The 26,557-nt window shown below is 39.5% G+C and overlaps 1 protein-coding gene across 3 annotated transcripts in view; it reads left to right on the plus strand.

Moving 5' to 3' along the window:
• The window catches only part of CTNND2 (catenin delta 2), a 1,025,780-nt gene that overhangs the window by 891,349 nt on the left and 107,874 nt on the right, over positions 1 to 26,557 (plus strand). For all 3 annotated transcript variants that reach the window (XM_067570033.1, XM_067570040.1, XM_067570046.1), the window contains one exon: positions 25,204 to 25,377. In XM_067570033.1, coding sequence (XP_067426134.1) covers positions 25,204 to 25,377 — 174 coding nt within the window. The remainder of the gene's footprint in view (positions 1 to 25,203; positions 25,378 to 26,557) is intronic.

The raw sequence follows: 26,557 nt of genomic DNA on the forward strand, positions 1-26,557 counted from the left end.
TTGACCCTCTTTATTTTTTAGGTAAGTTAAATTTTAAATTTATTTATGTTACCTCCTACTTTTGTTCTTTATTGTATGTCCTTGGAAATACATTACCACTCAATAATAAGTCTGAGAAAGGCTGACAGAATTCTGTTACTATGAAGGCCTTTGTAATATTACTGTTACTACTGAGCATATGTAGTGAGACAGTGAAAGTCATTAGTGGAATGTGAAGTTTTAAAAATTATATATGATGGCAGAAGGGAATTTTTTCCACCTTTCTTCAGAATTGTTTGCCCCATACAACCATTTATTTATGTTTCAAAAGGATCTTTGTAGAACAGTACACAATTGAATATGCCTGAGGTTATACGAATAAGTGATCTATAGGTACAGAAAATATATGTGAGCATATAAAGGTAAATTATATTAATGGGAAATAACACAGGGATATTAATTATCCAAATTGCTGTTGTTTAATGAGTCAAGTTTGGAGTAAAATTCAAGCCCTGAAAAACATATTAAAAGCAAAGTTAAACTACTGGTTAGGTTCTAATTTCACTCATACTGAGTTAATTAAATATTACAATAGTCAAACAGCTTTTATTTAGTATTGACTTTTGTCAAGGCTTTTATATGCTATAATATAATGAAATAAAGTGTTACAAAATGACAATAACAGTTGCATTATATCATATACATTTTATAGCTGTCTCAAATTCCACTTAGAATAAACTCAGCATCCTTGTTCCTAATCTTTGACAGTATTGATATATTAGGGGAAGTTTAATTGTACTTGCACGTCTCTGCTTCCTGAATTATCTAAACACAGTAATTGAGGATGAAGTGAAAAGACTTAATTCTGAAGTTTCTGGCATTAGAAAATTTACACAAACCCCTTATGATTTTACAAGGGTTTATATATTTAATTTCCTTTCATTTTCATTATTTCAAAAGAAGAAAAACTCTGAATCCTTGTCAGACCCTGTGACACATTGCTAGCTGGAGCACCTTGATCACTGAGGTTGCTGCAGCACAGAAAAGGCTGTGGGCTTAATTGGAATCAATCATCCTGTTGCTGGTGGGGGTTATTGACAGTTGTTGGTAATTGTTGAGCTAAAGAGGCAATTGACTCATTAAGGAGGAGGATATATAATTGGGTGGAACAGGAAGTAAAGAGGGAGCTCTGAGGGTGAGCAGAGTGAAATAGTGAAGTTGTGTGAAGGCACCCCTTCTGTACACCTGCACTATATCTTGTCCTGTTTGGAAACAAAGGCTTAAATGTGTGACTGAGAGACCACGAAAACAGGGAAAGCATTGTTGCTCACTGGGTAACAGAAGAGGCACCCTGTTACATAGGGGGGCTTCTCTCAGAATTTAACCCTCTCAGGCCTGGTCTACACTTACCTGGTGATTCGGTGGCAATTGAAGCGAGTTACGCAAACTACACAAAGTAGCTTGCGTAACTCCCGTTGACTGTTGTGCTTCCGTTCTGCATGGCATCTTCACTACACCGTCAACACAGCACTACGCCACTTGAGGGGGTGGTTTCTGGATCGATTGAGTGGGTCTTCACTGACCGCTCAATCGATCTAGAAAGGTCAATCTGACAGCGGCAACTTTGCCACTGTCAGTGTAGACATACCCTCAGTCAAGAGAAGTTGGCTTGCGAGGTGACCTGCATGTGGGCAGGGATCTGGATGTAATGGAGGAGATGCTGCGCTGGCTAGTGTAGAAAATAAAAGAGATAGAAAAGACCTAACAGGTGGAGAGGCAAGTGTTTCTGGGTTGGCAGGCAGAGCAGGAGTGAGCCTTGCAGGACTTTATCAAGGAGAGGTCCCAGGTACAACAACAGCTCCTGCGCTGCTTGGTAACTTCCTATGAGTTTAACTGGAAATTGGGAACTGGGACTATCTAAGAAGGCCCCTGGGGATGATCCTGATGCCTTTTTGCTAACTTTTGAGCAGCTGGCTATGAGTGCTGGACTGGACAGGGGTACTTGGTCACTATGGCTAGCTCTTTACCTGACTGGCAAGGCTCAGGTGGATTATATGACCTTGAGTGAGTACCAAACCAAAGACTAAGACATGCTGAAGGCTGCTATTCTGGACGGGATAGGTATGTCATTGGAGAAATACTGTAAAAAAATTTAGAGCCGCCAGAGGGAACACGGGGATACATCCCCAGGCTTTTGTGCAAAAATCATCTGACTGGGCCAATCAGTGGTTGAGGCCAGATAGACAGGACACAGAAGCCATAATAGACTCAATTATTCTTGAGCAGTTTACACAGAGCCTCCCCAAGACTGCAAGAGTTTGAGTTCAAAACCATCGGCCAGAATTGCTAGAGGATGTTGTAAAACTAGCAGAGGCGTATGTGGAAGTACACCTACCATGAAAAGAGCTCAATCCCTCAACAACAAGGAAGCGGGGAAAGAAAGTTGGGGAATCCCTTTCATCGAAGCTTGGAAAGGAAATACAAGAGGCAAACAAGAATGCCCCTAGCACTAGCTCTGTGGTTTGTTACTACTATGGTGGCAAAGGACATTAAAGGAAGACTGCCCTTACATGGACTGTGGGTTTGTGGGTGCACAGGTGTAAAAGGTGGGTCTGGAATAAAGACAATTCCCGTCAAAGTAGGCTGTAGAACCATAAAGGGCATGGTGGATTCAGCATCATACAGAGCACCTTGATTAGACTGCCATGGCAACAGAAGGAGTTGCTGAAAACAATGTATGGTGTACATGGGGAAAAGGATACTTATGCTGTGACAGTTGTCCAACTGGAAATGGAAGGAAAGTTTAAGTGTCATAGAGTGGATATGGCAAAATTGTTGCCCCATGCAGTGATGATAGAAACTGATTAGATTCTATTTCCCTTATGTAAAAGGAGCAGAGGACAGAAAAAGAGACCCCAATAGTGGGGTCTGTGTAATAAATCTTGATGGTAGACTCTCCAGATAACTTTCCAGGGGCACTTTTTAATGACCCTACACATATCACAACAAGGACAGAGAGAATCGGCACATTGGAGATCTTGGAGTGAAGAAGTACTTGAGAAAGGGACAACAGATCCAGCAGATATAGATCAGAAAACCTAGTGGAAAAGGAAGGCAGAGGCTTCTCCGACTCCCTGGAGGAGCAAGCATGGGCATGGCCTTGGAATAAAGACCTACTGAAGAGGAAGAGAAGGGTCCTGATAATGAGGCCTTGGCAGGTGAACTTTACCCAGATAGTCTCAAGCCCAGGGCAAGATAAGGCCTGGTCTACACTGTCTCCGGTACTCAATGGGAGATACACAAGCTACGTAAAGTAGCTTGTGTATCTCCTGTCGACATACTTATATTCACGTAGCGCGGCATCTTCTCAGCGCTGTGTCAATGGGAGACATCCTCCCGTCAACGCAGCCTTCCTCCTTTCGGGGAGGTGGATTACTGGTGTAATGACCCACTCAATCGATCCCACTGCATAAATCGCCATGGAGTCAGCAATGTAGACATATCCTAAGTCAGGAGAAGAGAGGTATCCTGATACTGAGGCTCTGAAAAGACAATTTTACTCGAGTAGATACAAGCCAGGGACAAAAGAAGCTAGAGGAAAGGTCCATGGAATGTGATTGCTATGATGATCTACAGGCTAAAAGGAAACTGGGGGAGAAACTTCCACCCTGAATATACTTTTATAGGTGGAAGGCAGGAGACCTTCACTGGTGGCACATGGAAGACCAATCTGAAAGGAGCCAGGAAGACCTAATCGAACCCCAAATCCATAAAGAGGATAGGGCTTTGATGCTGAAGAAGACCTCCCCGGGAGGCAAGAAAAGATCTCAATTGAAATAAGGATGGAGATATATGAAAGGGTGTTAACTGTAGCACCTGATCACTGAGGTTGCTGCAGCACAGGAAAGACTGCAGGCTTAATTTGAATCAATCAACCTGTTGCTGGTGGAGATTACTAGCACTTGGTGGCAATAGTTGGACTAATGAGGCAATTAGCTAGGTAACAGGGAGGATATATAATTGGGAGGAACAGGAAGTAAAGAGGGTGCTCAAAGAGTGAGCTGGGTGAAGAAGAGAAACTATGTGAAAGGTCTCCTGCTAGGTAACTTTCTTGTGTCCTGTTCTGGCCTGTTTGGAAACACAGGATTAAAGATGCATATGGTGGAAAAGAAACAGACTGTCTGAGACACCACAAAAACAGGCTAGGCAGTGCTGCTCACTAGGTAACTGAAGATGCACCCTGTGACAGACCCTAACTGAAATTGTATTAGGTTTAATTTCAAGAGACTCAATGTGGTTCAGCTAGAACACTGAATCTATAGAGATCTCACTAGAAACTCACAATACAGAAGGTTCTTTAAGGATACTTCAGAACACGTTAAAAATGTTTAGATGCACAAAGAAGTTCAGTGCATAAACTGCATTAAAAGACATGGTTAAAAAAAACTTCAGCTGACCCATGCCTTTGTGAATCATTGACACAATAGCCTGTAACAGCTCCTAAACAATTATAGTCTGCTGCGTTGATTACTATTTGGGATATGATTTAATATGTCAGTGGGAGATTACATATCTAAGAAGAACACAATGGGTGGGAATTTCAAAAGCACCTAAGTGATTTAGGAATACAAGTCTCAGTGAAAATCAATAGGATTTGTATTCATAATTCACTTAGGCAATTTTGAAAATCCCACGCATGGTGCAATGCACTTTCCTTTTTGTACATACATTCATTAGAAAGCATGTCTATATTTTCAGTAGGACTTTTATTATGCATGTATTGTAAGGATGTTTAACATCTATGCACTTCCTGAATGAATGGGACCACTAATGGGTATAACCCCGTTAACCTCAATGTAGTTGTGTCCACTTACATCACCAGTGAATTTGACACATGTTCTATAAAAATACATTTTAAATCAGTTTCATTTTTAAGTTAAGAAATAAAGGAAAAACTTTGAACTGCAATTTCATGTTTTGATTTTTTTCATGACACATCCTAATTCACAATGCCCAGTAGTCTATGTAGTTTTCAAGGCAGACTAAGTTATATCAAGGTTATATTATAAGTCGAATCAAAGACTGACTACAAATGTAGGGAGAAGTTATATTTATATTGAATTTGAATGCAACATTCAACTCATAAACTAGGAGGAGTTCATGGCTGACCATTCATTCATACAGATCCCCAAAAATCTATTAATTTTTTTCTGTAGTTATAGCACATAATACTGTTCATCCAGAAGAATCTCAAGTGCTTTACAGATAGAAACAGATCCTCAAGTGTTGTAAATTGGTGTAGTTCCATTGATTTCAATGTATTTCAAAAGTACTGATTGCAGTGGAAATCTGCCGATTTACAATAACTGAGGTTTTGGCCTACTGTATAAATATAAAGTTCATGTCATCCACTATTGAGATATAGAATCAATTTTGTACCAGCAACAGTATACAGAAAGGTTTAGAAAAATAAAATATATGGATTAGAATATGGTTAGGATAGAAGGTCTAACACCTCTATTCTTGTGAAAATACTAGGCAGTCAGGACGTCAGTTTTATATTGTATCACTTCTTCTGAATCATAGTTCCCCACAGGCCACTGTCACCATGTTGGGATATTGGTCATTACTGAGTCAAAAGGGAGAGTTCCAGAGGGGTAGCCGTGTTAGTCTGTATACAGCAAAAACAACGAGAGTCCTGTAGCACTTTAAAGACTAACAAATTTAATTTCTGCAGGCATGAGCTTTCGTGGGCTGCAACCCACCGCGTCAGATGCAAGAAATAGAAATCAGATAGGGGGTATATATATACATCCAAGGATAAGGAACAACAATGGGGAAAGGAGGTTTTAGCAAAGTCCATTCAGTTAGAGTAGATGAGGCCTATTCACAGCCATTGATTAGAAGGTGAGAATGTGTGAACAGTGATAATTACTTCTTGTAATGAGATAACCATTCCAAGTCCCTATTCAGACCCAGTTTGATTGTGTCAAGTTTGCACATGAGTTCCAGCTCTGCAATTTCTCGCTGAAGCCTGTTTTTGAAGTTTTTTTGTAGAAGTATGGGAGAGTGCTTCCTGCTAAATCACAAGTGCTGCTTTACTTCTGTTTTTACACACTGATGTCCTAGGCAACTTTTTCTTCCATCTTGGGGAAGAGCAGTTTGTAAATCTTATGATGATAGAATTCTTCAACACTTGAGCAAAGCTTTAGAAAAGCCCATAGGTAAGCCAGTGCTCTCTTCACATGAATTGATGAATGTTTCATTTAATCTGTATAAGAAGAACTTTGGCTGTGTCTACACTAGAGACCTTACAGCAGCACAATTGTATCACTGCAGCTGCGCTACTGTAAGGTCTCCTGTGTAGATGCTCTATACCAATGGGAGACAGCTCTCCCACTGGCATAATTAAACAACCTCCAATGAGCGGTAGTAGCTGTTTTGTCAGGAGAGTGTCTCCTGCTTAGTGCTGCCCACATTGGCACTTATATCCGTGAAACTTATGTCAGTCAGGGGGTGTTTTTTCACACCCCTGACCAACAAAAGTTTTACCAACAAATGTGCTAGTGTAGACATAGCCTTTGATATTTACTTTTACCCTCCTAACTCATTACTGAAGTTAAATATGGTAACAAATATAATGGTGTTCAGGTACGTGTGTGTGACAGTGTACCTAATTTGTAAACCTGTTTATTTGGGTTGCTGGCTTTGTTTATTTCATTTATTAATGTATCTCTAAACAGTAAATAAAATTCTACTAACATTTCCTCTTAGGTTAAGGTTGTCATCTTGTTCCTGCATTTCAAACTACCACAAATAACCTTGCAGCATTGATTACCATGACATTCTTTTCAGAATTCTTTATACCTTAGACGTTCCCTCTAAATCTTCTTTTTTTTTTTCCCCAGAAGCACAGAGTTAATCTAACACTTTTGGCTGGATGCCCTAATACTTATATTATTCTGCTTGCCCTAGATATACCTTTTCTATTTCTGTAATCATTCATTATCAGCACATGGCAGGGCGAAGGCCTCTGCAGAACTGCTCTTGTCCATCAAACTGAAGGGTTTAATATCCTTTTTATAAAAATAAAATTATACTCACTAGGCTGTTATACAGTGAAAGAATAGATTATACTTGCTTCAGCACTTAGATATTATGGTGATAGGCATCCTAAAATACCTTAGATATATTGATATTTAATATTTCTAATAACATGTCACATTTTTTTTTCTGCTTTTAACCTTGACAACACTCCTTACCCTGGCATCAAATACCTGTTCTCAGAATCTCACATATAGTTCCATCCTTCTGGTAAAGCAAGGCGAGGGAGCACAGAGTGAGCACCATGCAGGATCCATTTATACCATTCCATAATTCCCTTGACTGCTCCTGACTGTACCAAACATGTCTTAACATGTTAGTGATTCAAACTGAATGTTAGTGGATGACAACAGGTGTGATAGAGAACTATTAGCAAGAATGTTAATCAACCTGATAAATTTCTTTCCGTACACCCTCCTACACTAACCGTCTGAGTTGCTTTGGAAAGAGACTCAGACTGCTAGGGCACTGTATAAAACCTAGCTTTTCCTGTTGACAGAGCTGAACACTATCCCCAGCCCAAAGTACATTTTACAGTGATTTTTTATACCAGTTACTTTACAAAAAAAAGTAAAGGTTAAGTAACAACTTAGCTATATAATTCCCTACAACCATGTTATGTAGCACATACAAGTGAATGCTATTCTTTCTGCTGCACAGGCTCTGTTACTTTCTGTCGGGGCTTGTCTACACTTAAAATGCTACAGCGGCAAAGCTGTGCTGCAGTAGCGTTTCAGTATAGACACTACCTATGCCAACATGAAGTGTTCTCCCGTTGGCATAGGTAATCCACTTCCACAAGAGGCAGTAGATAGGTTGACAGAAGAATTCTGTTGTTGACCGAGCACTGTCTACATGGGGATTTAGGTCAACTTAACAACACTGCTCAGAGGTATGGGTTTTTCACACCCCTGACTGACATAGTTAACCTGACCTAATTTTCTAGTGTAGACCAGGATTCAGTTATTAGTCTTTCCAGAGAAGTTATATTTCCATTCATTCCACAGGTATGACTCCAAAAGTCTCCCTGCTTCTTTGCTTTTCAGAATCTCCAATAAACTTACTTCCCAGCAGAGATTTCACTGGACACCTGGACCCTTCCTTTTTATCCACAGTATTAATTAGTCACTTTGTATACAGCATTTCTGTTCAAGATTTTCAGTGCTCTGATATCGTGCCTGTAAGAAATTAAAATTTAATAACTGACTCATTGCGTAGACTCCTGGATGTTCCCAGCCTCATATTCTACCTGAATGAGATTTATGCACATTCTCCACAGTGCCATAGAAGAATACTTTAATTTGTCCCCTCAACCCTACACCTTCATCGTGTATACACAATAGCCCCAATTTTTAAAATATAATTTCAGTTACAGTAATCCGTTTGATCTTTTTTCTGCATCATTTGATTTTTTTTGACTATGCCTTTTTTCATCTGTTTTCAATTGCAATAATCCAACCTCCAACTACTGCGCTGATCTACCTTTAGACTAGAACATGTACTTCCCAGGTGTTCCTATTCTGAGCTACTTCATCTCTCTGAATGTATCAATAAATTTTAATTGCCGAACTGTTTCATAATATGGTTCTGCAGATCATCCTAGTTGGTGTGGTACTTTAACAAATAAATCATCCTTGCATGCACATGTAACTTTCTTTGCATTGTTAATTCAGGACAACCCACATTATTGCAAATTTAGGTGTCTAAGTCCCTGTTTTGGCTCCACTCTGATGCACAGTACTCCCGTTGAACCCTGTAGTGCCTACATTTTCAGGGTAAAAGTTCCCTATGCCCTTATGCTTCCGCCGCTGAGCCTGTACACTGCTGCCTCCCTCTAGGCACCCAGACGCCTATCTCTGACCTGTACTCCAGAGCAATTCACAAAGCAGGGGAAGATAGGTGTTCCATTTCCTAAATCATATGTGTGGCCTAATCGAGCAGGCAGGTTTAGAGAGTGCCTATCAGATTGGGCCCCTTCAGCAAGTTTACACAAAACAGCTGGAGCAGGGGACAAAGGAGGACAAACAACATCCCTCATAATTTTTGAGTGAGTGCTCTAAACTCTGTGGCTATAGGCTATTTGGATGTGTGGCTCCCTCAGTCTCTCCCATTGAAGCTGTTGCACGCTGGATTAATAATGAAAGATTCATTGGAGCAGTGGGATTGGATCCTGGGTCACCCACATCCCATAGACTTATTCTCATACTTGGACACTCTTGCTCTCTAGCTCCCTCTGGCCCAAATGACTCTTTACAGGAGACAGCACACTCATCTCATTGCCACCTCCTATTGGCTAGTTTAGGTAGCTCCTTGCCTAGTATTCTGGCTTTATGAATCATGGTCTAAGATCCCTATCCCACTCATTGTATAGGTACTTAGGTGTCTAGCTTAGGCTTTGTGAATCCCAGTGATTACCTAAAAGTTGGGCTTGGTGATACTGAGCATCAGAACGCCTAACTCCTTTTGTGCATTCAGACCCTCATCACTTAAACCCACAGTATTTTATAACTCATAGAAAGAAACCTGAAAGAGAAGAATGTAAAACAACAGAGCACAATATAAATACAGTTAATTACTGTGCAACCTCCTCCTCTCATCAGACAGAGTTGGTTCGAACTAGAGACTGTTTCTAATGGACTGTTCACATGAGGTTGTTCATTCCTAATTTACCCTTTCTGAAAAATTCTTGAGTCCAAACCTGAAAGTACATTATTTTCTCTTCAAGCTCCAATTAATTACTTGGAGCTTATAAATACCCAAAGTGGAAATAATAATGAAAGAAAGTCTAAAGAAAATATAATTTAGTATCACTATTCTCCAAACCAAATTAGGAAATAGTGGTAAAAGTGAAAACCTACACACATTTAGCAACAGCTGCAGCCAGCAGCTGCAAACACAGCAAATTCAGCAAACACTGAATAATATTCCCTGACATTATACCCATATGTGAGGTTTCCCCCTGCAATCTGGACTGGTGTGCAGGTGTGTCACCCTGATCCCTCTCTCCTGGGCCCCAACTTACTCTGCTTTAGTGTGTGGTCCACCCACTCCTGGGTTGGCCCATGCCCAACCTTCTGCGAGTAATCGGTCCCTGACCTATTGAAGGAGAGCTTCTAGCCAGCCGCTCATGGGATTGACCCCCAGAAAACACCCCCAGTCTCAGATGCAACCCTGGGAACTGCCATCTTACAGAGTTCAGAGCTATACACTGAACCCTGCAAGCTTATTACATTTGTCCATCAGTTTATCAAAGAAATTGATATGTATCAGTTTTGTCACTCTAAGTGAGGTCTCTACACACACTCAACCCACATGCACTGCTTTAGATAAAACAAATAAATAAGTTTATTGACTATAGCAAGATTTTAAGTGATTATAAGCCAGAAAAAAATGAATCAAGGTTTGAGCACAATTAATTGAAAGACAAATCACATTCTAAACTAAACGCAACACTTTAGTGGTCTTTCAGTCATTGCTGTTATCTTACCACACAGGCTAGTTGACTCCTTCAACCAGGCTCCCTCATTTGTGGGCAGTCTGTCATTTGCTTGTTGTGGCTTTGTAGATGGATTCCAAGGGAGAGTGCCAGAGACAAAGATGCCTCTGTCTTTAACATGTTTCCTCATCACCCCCCTGGAGTCAGGTGATTGGCCATGTCTGGCAATGGGCATGATTTCCTCCATGTGAGTCAAATGAGCGTCGCCTTATCAGGTGCTCAGGATATTCCATTGTTCCTGTGTGCATGCCTCTGCAAAGCGTGAACCCTCACTTTGCTTGGTGTTTGCCTGGATCTGTTCAAGCCATGTGAGACACACATTTGGGAATATGACACAGCAGAGTTACATATTTGCACATATGTATGACATTGCAGGAAACATATTACCATAACACTAATGTTCAGTATGTCATGAGCATTCCAAAAACTCTTTACATGACATACTTTGCATTAGACAATACACAGTTACACTATTGAACATGAATGATACACAGATCACACTATAAGGGTGTACATGGGATACAGCGTGTCACACCATAACGTTTTTTTAAATCGCTATAAATTTTCCCTCTTCTTTTAGCAGATAACTGCTCAGAACATATAAATGTATCCTTTCTAGAGTTAGGACATTTCAGTGTTGAGGAAGAAGTTCCAGCATTCTGACCAGCTAAATATAACATACCTATGAGAAGTAAACAAGCGGTGTGGGTGATCTTTTGATGTTCCTGGATATTATAATATTATGTATAGATTAGCTCCCAGAGGAAGATTAAAATAATTTTAAAGAAAAAGTTCACATGACTCAGTTTTAATTAATTGTGGGGTTATGCCTTAGTGATGTACTTCTCCACTAACATAGTGGTTTCCTTTCCCTTTTTTCTGCATTATTGTGACCCTCATTTAAGTATATACTTTATGAGGTAGGATAAGAGCTAAACGTATTTTTATACAAAAAATTGTTATATTCAAACAATGTTAAAATTCAGAGTAGATATAAAAAATACTGGAAATGGGCAGTAGTGCCAAAATTTCATTTTCAGTTATGGATGTGGCTAAATTCATAGCTTTCTGTATTTATAAAAAATTAAAGCCATGGACAATTTGGGGGCATTTACTTTTCCTCTTTTGTGATTAAAAAACAATTTTAACTAATTTAGTAGATAGTTTTGATGTCTGTAGGAGCATGTAAATCTTCATAAAGAAAAGAACTGCTTTGAAAACTATAACAAAACATGCTTCTCTTTTTAGGTGCTTTTTAAAACTGATTAGGTATTGTTATTCATTAAATACTGTCAATTTTATATACTAGTTATAGCTTCTCCTGAACAAATAGCTCATACATATTTAGTGTTGCTTTATCTTTACTTAAAACATGAACAAAACAAAGACATCTTTCAACTGAATGTCTTACTTGCAGAAGTTCCTCCAAGATTAGAGAAAATAGCTGTCATCTTAATTCAGAATCACCACCTGTACTTTGCTAAAAGAACATGCACTGGGCTCAGTCCTACTTTCCCTTAAATCTTTACCCAAACTCCCACTGATTTAACTGGGAGCAAGACCAGTTTACAGTCAGCCACACAATTTCAATACCCAGCAAAATTAAAGTGTCTGAAAATTCACAACAGCACAGCCAGCCAGTCTTGGTATCATTTTGTAAAAAACTAAAAACAATACTTTAATAAAGACTGCAGTAAAGATAAATTAGATTAATTTCTGTCGGCATCACCAAGCATTGCTGCTGTTCTTTCCGCCACAATTCTTTCTCACATTGCCCTCTGTGATCCATATTTATGGTTACCTGCCATTCAGTTAACACCTATGTCACTATAGAACCATAGAGACTTTAATATCAGACAACTGCACTGTAGCCATTAACCGCTCTACATCACATCTTGTCACTTTTCAGATGGAACCAAATTTCCCCGAATGTGATAATTATGCCACTTACAGTAGCACCATCTCTATAGCCAATATATTCATTCTTCTAGATCCAGGAGGAAATATATAAATATGACAAGAAGTGATTAAGAAAAATAGTGGGTATAATCTGCATTTCAAAAATGGCACCAGGTAGCTACTAATAATACTGATTTATGCTACTTACACCACGGATCACATACACGTTTGACATGGCTTCGGTTATCTTTTCCATTCCTCACAAAGAAAAGATGTGCCAGATTTTGATCTCATTTTCACTGGTTTTAAACTTTTCTTATTTTACAGTTATTTATGATTATCAGTGTGAGATCAGAATCTGGCCCGAAATCTTTATTTTGATTACAAGTGTCACTTCTGAAATGAGTCTGACCTTCTGTTTTACCTTCTGTCAGGAGCCTTGAGCTATAACAGCAACATTTCAAGTTAAATACCATTACCAATAGCCTGACACTTCATGCTTTCACGTGCTAGGTGGATAGGCTGTAAATCCTACAACTCTAGGGAGGCATCAGTTCAGTTCCTTGAGAAAGGTTAGTTACTACTGCAAGAAAAGAAATGCTGCATCTTTGCTGCCTAAGGAACCCAATAAAACCATGTTTAAACAGCATTCCTAAGATAGCATGGCTGGGGTTCGCCAAAGGAAAAAAATATTTTGAGCACTTGTGCAATGGGTCAGAGGCCAGCACTGTCAAGTTCACTGTGTAGATTCATCAGCAGTCCAACTTATCACAGGGGGCCGTGCCCATTCATGTGGTTCTGCCAATGTGTAATGTCACTGATGGCAGTCAGACGCCATGGTGAGGAGTCCCAAGTATATACACAGATAGCTAAATATATGCAGACTCTTACTGGGTTTAGTAATTAGTCTGAACCTAGTATGAAAGATTAAGATGACAGAATGCATTACCTTAAAGATCTGCTACTAAGGATATTAATATTCATTTGTGACTCTCCTTACCTCAGCAGAAGGCATTGTGCCTGGTGTTTATTAGTAATGAATGCCCTAATCTTAGCAGACCTTTGAGATTCTTCTGAGATGAAAGGAAAAACAACAAAGCATAAAATTTTTGCTTAAGTTAAAGGAAATATCTATTAAATTCCTTAAACCGAAGACCCTACCAGCAGCTCCCCCAAAAAATCATATCACTCAACCAGAACTACAGAAGTCTTTGAAATAGTCCGGATTTGTTGACTTCTAGGGGATGGTGCAGGACCCATTTGTTTCAGCTGCCTATGATGAATAGGGAGATTGAGGTATAGGCTGACAAGCAGGGATGTTAACTTTTGATTAATAGATTATAAGGCTAGAAGATAACACCGTAACTATCTAGTCTGACCTCTTATATGACAGGCTATATGAATTCCTGTTTGAGGGTAAGCTACTCTTTGATAGATGGGGTGAGTTGATTGAACAGTGTATTTTGTTTGTAATTTTTAATAATTAGTAGGGTGCTCATAGACAATGTATGGACACATTTTATTATTCCAAATATAAGAAAAAATGGGGAGGGTGGGGGAAGAGAACTGTCCTTAGCTAAATGTGGTGATAGAGCAAAACAAACAAAAGTAAAAAAAAAAAATTAAAAATATTAAATGCAACCTAGTATATAAAATTAGAACCATTCATTTCATCAGACTTAATAAGAAACATTCTAGCTGGAATATCTTGAGAGTATGACAACAAACTGTCTTTTGTGTTATGTATCCGGAACATTGTATCCCAAAAGAGCCTAGTCTTGCCTGCTTATACATACTGCTGCCCAGTTGTATCTCCTCTAACACCTTGCTTCCATAACATCTGCATTGAGGGGCTATAGAGTTTATACAGGCCAAATTTTTCAGACCTGGATTTCTAAATATAGGAATGTAAATAAGTGGCCTGATTTTCAAAGGTGCTATGCACTCTCATTGGCCTCAGGGGGAGCTATGGGTGCTCAGTGCCACTGAGAATGAAACGTATTTGCACATGTATGGATTTAGGTGTCTAATTTAGGTTCCTGTCATTGAAAATCTTGGCCATTGTGTCTCCCAGATATTAGCCTCCAATATAGATCATTGGATGGGGTCTCAGGGATGACTGCATAGGTTCCTAAGTCTCCAACCACATAGACCCCCAAGGACAAGAGGTGATGGTCCTCCCCAAGATGTGAGTCTTATTGTTTTAGCACTTTTCTGGGGTTCATCATTTTGGCTGCCTTTGGAATGAGCCATTAAACTGCTGATATTAATTTGACCTCTGTTAACCCACAGGGGAACAATAGCTGAAGAATTATTCAGCCTGTCTCAAATGGCTGAGGTGTTTTTTGGTTATTACATTTTTGATGTGGGACCCGAGATGGCTTTAGCTGTTACATTTTTGAAGATATCAACAAACAAATCCACAAAGGACCTCAGTGACTCAGGGCATGGAGGAAACCATACACAGACATTGCTTGTCACCTGACCCTGAAGGCTGGGGGGCGGGGGATGAAGCCCCAGACGTGAGAAGGAACAATTTAAAAAGCGGAGACATTTTGTCTCTCTCTCTCTTACACTTCATCTATAAACACCACCGAGCAACTGAAGTGCTGACCCAGGAGGAGACCCAGTCTGGAAAGGAATCCAGCCAGCCTATAATGAGAACCATCTGAGTTTGTAAGGTTGCTGAAAGTGTTAAGCTTAGTTTAGAATGCATTTGGCTTTTGTTTATTTTGACTAAACCTGACTTGCTTTCCTCTCACTTATAATCACTTAAAATCCTTCTGTAGTTAAATAAATATGTTTGTTTATTTTACCTAAAACTGCATTTGGTATAAGGTGTGTTAGAGACTTCATTTTAAGTGACAAGGCTGTGCATATCAATTTCTTTGATAAATTGACAAACATATGAACTTCCAGTGGGTAGCAATGAACATTGTAAGATGGCAGTTCCTAGGGATGCATCTGGGACTGGGGATGGTGGCTGGGGTCATTCTGTTGCATAACCCAAAGAGTGGCTGGCTAGACGCACTCACTTACTGAGTTGGGGGCAACTTACTTGCTGGAGGTTGTGTGTGAACACCCAGGAGTGAGAGTCTTCACAGCAAAGCAGAGTAAGACAGGCTCCAGGAGTGGGGGATTGGGGTGACACAGTGATTTACAAGTCCAGATTGAACTAGAGGAACGTCACAAAAGTATAAACAAAAGTGGCCTGCAAGGAGTTACTGCACCAAATGAATTCAAATTACTGCAAGCATAGGAACCAGATTGAGCTGCTTAAATAAAAGGAAGGCGTCAATGAGGTCACTGCAACTGGAACATGCCTCTATTAAAATGAGAAGTAAGGTAGTCACAGACTGGTGACTGGCAGACTGAAATGGGGGCAAGATGAGGTTAGGTGGAATGGCTGGTTAATGCATTATTTTTTCTCCTATGTAATTAATTAAAACATTGGCTTGTGTCACAAATGATATTATTTTGCTGGTCACCTCTGTGTTCTCATTTATCTATAAGAGACAATGGAGAGAATTCTGCTCCTGCTTCTCTGCTAAGAGCAGAGTGAGAGCGTCCAATCCTCCTTGTAGCTAGAAGAAGCAGCACTCTTCCAAGTTTCCCCCACCTCTTCAGGTGGTGAAGTGATAACTCTCCCTCCTATTTAGTTTCATTTAACCACTGTTTAGATACATCACAAAACTTTCCCATAATTGGCCACAATTTGATGTCTATACTTGGGAGAGACCCAGTGCCGGAATAACAGGTGTATGGTGCACTCAGAGGGGGAGGCACAATGGCAGAGATGTTTGATGAGACTTGGACAACACTTGCCTGCACTATGCAAGACTCTAGCTATTGCTATCACTCCTTCACTTTCATGCACACTCAGGCACATATCACTGTCCCTCCAAACTCGTAGTTCCAGAGATGGCTGGAACTCCCCAGCCCAGCTTAACATTGCAAACCAAAGCTGGAGAACTAAGTGGGGAGGCATTATCCCACGTTGGCCATGGAGCAACTATCTGGCAGCTTAAGACCACTCCCTGCTCCTGGACAGAATGTCCCCCAAGCCTTTGGGAATAGTGTTAAGGAATCTGAAGAGGCTCCGTGACCCAAAAAATAGTATCAACTTTAGTCTATCATGATATAACTCTGGAAAAAACAAGTTACATTTTATTTCATTTTCTGTTTACCTCCATGCCTTTATTTTTTCTTTCCTTCAAAATTTGTTCTAAAGTGTTGCTACTGTTGAGGTCAGCTGAATAGATCTTAGTTGCCTTGATTGCTTCCCCCCCTCCCTTTTCTTAAATATAGGAACTATGTTTGATATTCTCTAGTCGTTACTCCCAGTTTGACAGATTTATTAAAAATCCTGGCTATTGGATTTGTAATTCCATGTTTATGTTCTTTCAGTTTTCTGGGATGGTGATTATGCCATCCCCCACATCTGAGCTCATTAAACTCTTTTGAGATTTGCTTTCATCTCAAATGTGGTAATATCCATTTCTATAGACACATTAATCCTCTTGTCTTTGCCCCTATGTTCAACATTATCACCCTTATTGAAAACTGAGGTAAAGTATTCACTTGGTTTTTGGGCCATACACAGATTATTTTTCATCTGTGCCCCATTCTCACTGCATAGCAGCTCCACTTCTCTTCCTGTGCTTTTTTTTTTTTTTTTTTAATTTATTTATGGCTAAAGAACCTTTTATTATTTGCTTTAGTCTCCTTTGCAAGGTCTAACTCTGCTTGCCTTTTTGCAATTTTCACTTTATCCCTACACTTTCTTTGCTTATCAATTCCTTCCTTGTAGGCTCTCTGTTTACTACTAATCTCCTTTTTCAGGCAGTTGTGTATCTAGTTAGATCTGCAGCCCTTCCCTACAAGCTTTTTCCCCTTTCTTGGGATGCAAATTCCAGACAGTTTTTACACTTTTGATTTAAAGAAGTTCTAAGCTTCCATCACATTTAAGTTCTTGAATTTTTCAGTTTAATTGAATTCTCTAACCAGTTCCTTAATTTCTCACTTTGCCCTTTTACAATAAAAATTCTTAGTTACTGTTTTTGATTATCCTTCTATCTAATTTAAACTAAAATCAACTCATTAACATTTGATCCATGGTTATTTCGTACTACCATCTCTTCTATAATATCCTCACTACTTACCAAAACCATATGTAAAGTAGCATAATCTCTTTCTGATTCAGTGACAATTTGGTGAAGCAGTAACTGGGCCCTATTTATTCTCCAACCTGAGTGGTTAAAGTCTCCCATAATAACACAATTCCCAGGGTAATTATCATTCTGATAGTAGTAAGGCAATCTCTATCCATATCCAAGTGCTACCATGGGAATCTATAGCAGACCACTAACACTATCTCAATAGAATCTATTTTACAATCCTTCCCAAAGTGATTTTGACCCAACCTGATTCTGTTTTATCCGTTATCTCTTATTTCTTTATCATCTATCACATCATTTATGTACAATGCTACCCACACCACTTTAAGCTTTATTTCTATCTTTCCTAAACAATGCATACTCTTTAATATCTGTATTTCAGTCCTTAGTGTTATTCTGGCATGTTTCCATGCAGATTCACATCTTGCACTAATAGGTCTAGTGCCTCTCTTTTGCTGACCCTGCTCCTCACATTAGTGTACAAATATCGCAGTTGTTTCTCTTTGACCTCAAACAATATCCTACCTGGATTAAGTATGGTCTTGTCACTAACTGTATTGACTACCTGACTACTGCTTCCATCAGTAGTACTTTCTCTATCCTTGCTGTCCATTCTCCTACATTTCAGTATTTCTTTATCACTTACGGTAGATTTATTTACCTAATTTTACTCTTCCTATATGTGAAAACCAGGTGTGGAGATTACATGAGTCTCTCCCAACCTTCTCCCCTCTTCTCCTCATTTAAAGCTCTTCTGATTAATCACGCCAGCCTCTATCCGAGAAGGTTAGTATCCCAGTTATTCAGGTGGAATCCGTCTGTTGAGAAGAGGTCTCTCCCCATGAATGCTTCCCACTGGTCAAACATATCAAAATCTTCCTCATAGCACCAATCTTTGAGCCATCTGTTGATCTTCATTATCTTGCCACACCTTCACCCTGTTTCTCTAGGGACTGGAAGAATTCCAGTGAAAATCACCTGAGCTTCCACTTAGAGTGTCTACCCTAGCCTAGCATAGTCATTCTTAACCCATTTCAGTCACTTGTCCTGAAAAGAAGGCTAATCTGTGTATTTTTTCCCACTCCCATCAGGATCTCTTTCAGTCTCAGGACAACATATTGTATCCTTGCTCCTTGCAAACAGCCTTTCTGTTCTCTGGATCCACTCTGGTGACCAGCCTGTTGATTCATCTTAATAAGGAGTCCCCGGTCATATAGATCTGCCTCTCCTGGTTTTTGGTGTGAATCTCAAGTTATATCCCTTCTGTTTCTCCTTCTGTCTACAGATCATTCCATCTTCTCTTGCCTCTCACAGTCCCCTGCCTATGATCCTCATTATTCCTTGGACTCTGATCTCTGGCTGTCTTTATCATCTCTTCCTGTCTTTTGCTAGGACTGACTTTCCTTCTCTTATTCCTTGCTACACCATCTTCTGCCTGCTTATCCTCCTTATTCTCACCCCCTAATCAATGGTTGTGAATAGGCCTCAACTACTCTAACTGAATGGACCTAGCTTCCCCATTGTTGTTCCTTACCCTTGGATGTATATATATACCCCCTATCTGATTTCTATTCCTTACATCTGATGAAGTGGGTTACAGCCCACGAAAGCTTATGCTTTCAGAAATTAAATTTGTTAGTTTTTAAAGTGCTACAGGACTCTCGTTGTTTTTGCTGTATACAGACTAACATGGCTACCCCTCTGGAACTTATCCTCCTTGTTTTCCAGCACAGCAAACCCATTCCTTAACTCAATTTCTCCTCCATTAGCCAGTCTTTTCCTCTGCCTTGTCCTCATAGTCACATTCTTTCATGGGTAACCCTTCTTGTCTAGTGGATTCTCCTCCAGGTCCTTTTGCTCAGCAGGTTTACGCAAATCTTGAGTTGTCCATGGAGCTCCTCTCTTTTCTCGTCCATCATGACCTACTGTCAGTTACCTGTCTATCAGTGGTGATCAAAGGCACCAAGCCTCCAGCACCTACTTACCTGGGAAATCTCTGGCCCAGTCACAATACACAGCCCTCAAATGGAACCTACCATCTGCAAACAAACTGCCCAGCAAGGAGAAGGGTAGCAGGTTCAACATGTTTAACAGAACTTGTGGTTTTGAAATAGCAACAGGAACTGAAACAAAAATAGCATAAATATGTAAGAGTTGTGAATGTGAATCCTTATCACAGTTCTTCTATGTTTTTTTAAAATGTCTAACAACAACAGATTGACCCTTGAAAGAATAACTAAAAGTAATATTTTTTAATTGTTTGAAGGTAGTGCTCCTGGAAGTTCCCAGACTAATAGCACCAACAACAGAAGTCCTCTCATTATCCACAGAACAGGGACAGCACAGACAGGTGCAGTGTACCCTGCCCCACATTGTTCCATGAATGTATCACATCTCAATCCTGAAAGAATTTACCCCACAGAGTGGCAGTAGTTAGTTTCCACAAAGAATCGGTCCTTGGCCTCTGTACTGAATCTGCCAACAAGGTGACATTTTTAATATTCTTTTCTGTGATACTGACATCTGACAACTGGGATGTGCAATGAGACCACTAAACTCACTGCATATAGATTACTCAACAGATGTCTGAAGGGGAGGGAATAAGACTGAGAAGAGAAACATGAACTGAAAAATAAAATATTTAAAACACAAACCCCAAAATCACACATCACTTTATGTGTCGTTTACTAAGTCGTATGGTTCTGTGAGCTCTGAAATTTCTGTTTTTAAGTTCTGATTTACCACCATTTTCTTGAAAACCTATGAACTCATCCTGATTTCTTTTGTTAAAATGGAGAATTTTTGGGAGGGCCATTTTTCTGAGATTTACAATCTTAGTTTTAGGACCTTAAATTCTTCAGGCAACATGAAAACATTTTAAACTACTTAACAATGTACTCTACTTCTCAGAAACCCATTATCATGAAAGATAGTCAGCCTTTCATTTTTTTCCTGTCTTTCTTCCTACCTTTGAACCCTTTTATCTCTGGGTTGGTTTCAGGAAATGGGAGTTTCATATCTACCAGTTTCTGTCAAATTCACCCACAATATCTGTGGAAATGACAGCTGAGGCAAGGAGGGCTGGAAGGAGCTTTTTCTTATGGCTTTCTTCTCCTTAACATAAACTAAGTGATTGTGGGACTGTGTACAGCCTTCATCTTTTTCAGAGGTTCTCTCTATATCTACAAGCTATCTCAGCTAGAATTTATTGATCACTTCTGATGGATTACAGCTATGGAGTAACTATTCTAAAATTCTTTGTGCAGAGTCTTTTTACTCACAGCCTTCATTCATTAATATTGAACAGTCCTAACTACAAAGCAACTTCAGCCTTGCCACAGTCAGCCTTGCTACAGCAGCTATTAGAGAAAATGTATTGTCATATTATTGATTGTGAAAATACATTTTTCTTTGGGGCAATTGACGGTTTTTTTTAATTAACTTAACAAAAGTTTGAATAAATGATGTAGATAAAGGTCAGTCAGATTTAGCTTTGAAATAGCGCATTTTCTTCAATATTAAGCTACCACAATGCTACGAAGACAATCAAATAACATAGAATACTTTGAACTACATCAAAGAAGATCCTTACTTATATCAGTTGCTCTCTTCATTTCTTCCCTGTTCTCTCAGTAGCCATTAAGAGGGGGATGTAATAAAAGGCATTTTAGAGCTGCATGGATCAATTTTCAGAACAGCAGAAAAATTGTCTTCCGAATTAATCATGTATCTTATTTTATAATTGTGCCATTAGGAAATGAGAAAGCAAAGGGAAGACCCTCAAGGAAAGTTAATGCAACTTCCTTACCCTGGACACATGATTTAAGTCTCATGTTTTATATAGGGCATGGCAGCGGGTGCTACAGGAAACATTGTCCACCTACATTACAACTTACTTTAGAAGATGATCCTATCTGTACTTGGCTCCCATTGCATTCAACAAGATACTTCAAATGTGATACTGTTTTGGTTTCTTATGTTTAAATGCAACATAAAAACACCACACACATATGTCTTATTGACACACATACCATAGACGAGGATGTTGTTACTAATGTACAGGCTATGCCAAATTCTCTGCTGCACTGAGTTCCACTCAAAAGATTTGATGGTGCCAGGTGATAAGGGCAAGACTGTCAGGGAGCCAGTTAGAGCTCGCTGATTCTCAGGGCAGATCTGTGCTATCACTTTGGTTCCAGACCTCCCCCTCTCCACCCTGACATTCCTCCCTGGACTGGAGCCAGGAATGTGTGTGAGGGAGGAGGGAGGGGTTGGGGGTGAAAGGAGAATGCAGATGCTGATCTCAATAGATCTATGCCCAAGGAATTCTCAACTGGGCTCACCCAACTTTCTGGCTCCTTAGAGTTGCTCAAATTGTCCAAAGGGGCCAGAATGCAGCTAAGCTCTTGTCTGCATCATGGGTAATGTGCTCAATGAGTGGGTGATTTCTAAAGCATGCACTCTAATGTGTTGCGCATTAACTGATCCGTGCAAACCCTGCTGGTGAACACTAAATGTTCCTAGTGCACTTTAACGTAGTACTGTTTCAAATGGCACTATGTGAAAGCACACCAGTAGGGCCAACACGGACCAATTAATGTGCACCTATGTCAGTGCATTTTAGAAATCATATCCCACATAGAGCACATTATCTGACTATGGAGTTAAGTCATAAGAATGTGGGCTGCTGTGGTTTTAGTAGTTTTTACACTATGTTGCTGGTGATCTCAACAAATGTTCCTAAAGAATTGTTGTAACTCATATGCTCACCAATAATAAATTAGGAATGTAAAACTCTTCATTTACCCATCTCTCCTTTCAGTGAAGTTCTCATAATATTGTAATAAAGGTTTCCCACATGCATTTATCCTCTTAGCAAATAATAAAGTGTGCTCCATATGCTAGCAGAGAGGAAGGGTGAAGAATCAGGAAATCTATCCATTTGGTTTCCCTTTAAAAAAAAAAAAAGAAAAGAATGCTTTTTCATAACCATCACCCAATAAGAAGGAATTGCCATTTGGCAAAGGGCTTGTCTGCAGACAATTATACCAATACAGTTAAAGCGATTCAAGTGGCTAAAGTGGTATAAAGTGTGGACACAGTTATAATGATATAAATGTGCATCTACCTGTTGATAGTTCTGGGGGAATAAATTATACTGATCTCTATTTGGTGATATAACTGGGTCTACACTAGGAATTGCACAGGTATAACTATTTCGGTAAAAAATCACATCCATGACCAACATAGTTATACCAGTACAAAAACTGTGTGTAGACCAGACCTAATATATTTGATACATTATTCTTTGTCTCTGAGAAATATAACAAAAACCCAGTATATAAATTGGATAGCAGAGTGTTCAATTTAAAATGTAAATTGAAATGGGATTGGGAGGGAAGAGGTGAACATCTTGACCTGAATTTGGATTATATTTTTACCAATGTAGATCATGAGTAACTCCACTAAAGTGAATGTACTTACATCGGTGCAAAAACTGATGTGAAGTTTGAATTGGGCCCCACATAAGAGGAATTTCCTACTTTTTTTTACCCAAATACCTGACACTTCAGGCAGTTTATTGCATTCCCTAATGGGGAAAAAAGTAGTTTTTTATAAGAATCTTTATGAACCTTCATGAAGCAAATCCTAGAAGGGCTGATTATTGTATCCAAAGGAGGGATTGAATTCTCTCACCAGCAGGGAAGTCAACCATCCTTTTCTTCAGTTTGAAAGCAGAATTTTAACAAGCGAATTTCACAAGCAAATCATGATCTCTTTCATAGTGGCTGCATTCAGCAGGGTTTAGCTTCAACCCTTTTAGAAGGTGATTTTGCTACTCTTTCTGGGTATTTGATAGTGCCTCCAGTAGAGACTGCTTTTCCATTGATTATATGTTGTCTTTTTGTGCAGTGCTATGAGTTATATCCTAGCAACTACTCTCACCTAACACTTCATGTGCATTATTGAAAGACCAGTTAACTTTGCATTTGTGTTTATTCTTTTTTCATTTGCAAAACATAATGGTCAGTGGGTGTAAATTGACATAACTCCACTGCAGTCAATAGATCCTTGTCGGTTCACACCAGCTGAAATCTGGAGGAATGCTCACTCACTAACTGGAGAGTGTAATTGCTGGGCCCGGGAGTGATGGGGACATGCATGTCATGTCCCCTGTGGGTCGGAGGGACCTAGAGCTGCTGCTGCTTTCTTCTCCTCCTTCCTCCCAGGGGAGGGAATGGGTTGACTCTTACAGGGTGTTAGGTTTGAGCCTGTTCCACCTTCTTCTGCTGCCATTGGATGACTGGGACCAGGGCAGACTGACTGGCTCTATCCTGCAGAGCCATGAGAATGAAGGAGGGGTTGTTTCTGCCTGCTGTTGGTTTGTAGCTAGTTTGTCTCTGTTTCAGCTGAAACAAATCGTGCATCATCATGCATTCTGTATGTGCCATGTATGTTATAGAAAAAATGGCATTAGAAATGTTTTAGAACATTTTTTAAAGCATTATTGAGATTCTCTTTTTTGTATTCCTCTGCTTATACAATGCACAGTGAGAGAAGCATATAAATACTGCATTTAAAATACCTTTACAAATAGCATTTCTGTACATAAATGTGTCTTGACTCTTAAGTCCCATATCTTAGGACCTTCTAGGTGTGAATGCTATTTTGATTTAGTTGGGGTTGGACCTGGTTTGCGCAGGGGGTTGAACTAGATGACCTCCTGAGGTCCCTTCCAATCCTAATCATCTATGATTCTATGAATGCGGTAAGTTGGTCTGGTCTCTTTTCATTGAACTAAAGCTCCCATTTCTACTCCTGATGCTTTGTGAGATCTCAGTTCTTAAACCAGATACTGATCCAGGACTGCATACTGCCCACCTGGGGCATCAGGATGGGGTAATTTTGGAGGCAGAAGTCTACACTGGTGAAGAACATTTTTGTGATGTGTATTTTTATAAAAGAAATCGGTGGCTGTTTGAAGCCCTTCAGAGTAGTTGCCCTCAGAGCTGAGTACCAACTTCAGTGCCAAAAGAGGGTAGACATAGCTGTGTGGTAGAGGAAAGCTTAGCCACCTTTACCCTCCTGGCCTTTCAGTGAAAGGGAGCACATGCCCCCATGTAATATATATATATTTAGTGTGATTCCCACTGGAAAGACAGAGCACAAAGGATCATTTTAATATAAAAAGAAAATATTTTTGTGCAAGTTGTTAAGGCACCTATTAAGATCTGTTGATATATGTGTGTCCCAGTAGATAGTCAATCCCTTGAAAAAAATTAAATTATGCATTGAAATCTAATTGCTCTCATTATGCTAGTTAGGTGGAACACACTGAGATATTCACTAATGGTGAGGTCAAATACAATCAAAAAACTATTCTATAAATAGTACCTGGAGGGGAATTTGCTTCCATCAGGATCTCAAACAATACGTTAAACGTGAAAGTGGCTGGTTTTGGTCATGGACCTATACAAAAAAAAATGTTGACGTTGTACTCTTTGATATTGGCATCCTTTGTGACATTTGGTTTCTCGTTTCCAACAGTGGGATGGAGTAGGACCTCTCCCAGACTGTGCAGAACCACCAAAAGGAATCCAGATGCTGTGGCACCCTTCAATAGTCAAACCCTACCTCACACTTCTCTCTGAGTGCTCAAATCCAGACACACTGGAAGGTGCAGCAGGTGCACTGCAGAACTTGGCTGCAGGTAGTTGGAAGGTATGGAATATTACTCTGAACTTTTTTAACTCTAAGAAGCTCAGATGGCTTAGAACAAAGATATTACAGACATAAGTGCAGCTCTGAGGGAAGAGAAAAGCCATGCATTTTCAGAAAACTATCTGGGAAAAGGGAGTCAAATTTAAACTGCGGAATTTCAAGTTTGTTATATTTACTGTCAATAATCCTATTTCCTAAGGAATGCCAGCACACAGCATTTAAAATTGATTCATTAGACATTAGTCTAGTTAAATATAAAAAATTATTACTGAAAACCCAATATCCAAATGAATAAAAGCAGGGAATCTACAAATCTATGCAGATAGAGTCATGGAAAATGAGCAAAATATCTTACAAATGACAACTGAATGAGACCACATTGCAATGTCAAGGGAGAAACTGGTTGACTGCCATCTGGTTATGAGAAACTGAGCCGAATGTAGCAACATATAATAAGTGACACCAAGACAAGAAACCCTAGCATCCATTTTTTCCCCTTAAATCAGTAAAGACACATTATGATTAAGAGTAAAAACAAGGCAAGGAAATTCTGAATTCAGGCTATCATACCAATGATAACATACTGTTTGTGCCTTTACCTTTCAGGTATATGTGATCAAAACATCCAATTTTTGGTCTCCAAATATTTGCAATAAAATGATTAATAATTTTACCAACAGAATTTGAAAATATAGTTACATTTAAAATAAATGGATACATGTTTGAGATGGCATCCTTGCCTGAATTTTTTGCCAACATGTGGCATGCATTTTCTTGATGATGACCTGGTCTGATGGGATGAGAGTCCTGACCATCTCACTCTGCTTCATTAGTAATACTGTCCTCTTACATTAATTCTCCATGAAGACCTTTCAGATTGCACACGGAAGTTGGGGAGCACAATATTCACAATTGAATGTTTTAAGGATACCCAGTTCAGTATTTAGGTGCTCAAATGCTCATTTTAGGTGTGTAAATGCCAGTCTAATTTAGGCACCCACTTCAAGAATTGAGTCCTGACACCAAAAACAGCTTTTCTCTAAACACAGCTATGTTGGGAATTGAATTAAAACACCCCATAGTGCTGCAGAGGTACATGGTTTTTATTTGTGCTGTTCCACCAGACTTACAACATGCCATTGATCAACACACAAAGTGAAATGTGTAACAAAATATCTGC

This window comes from Emydura macquarii, unplaced genomic scaffold (assembly GCF_026122565.2).
Source record: "Emydura macquarii macquarii isolate MOO-44397 ecotype Brisbane River unplaced genomic scaffold, CSIRO-AGI_Emac_v2 contig_320, whole genome shotgun sequence".
Taxonomy (NCBI): Eukaryota; Metazoa; Chordata; order Testudines; family Chelidae; genus Emydura; species Emydura macquarii.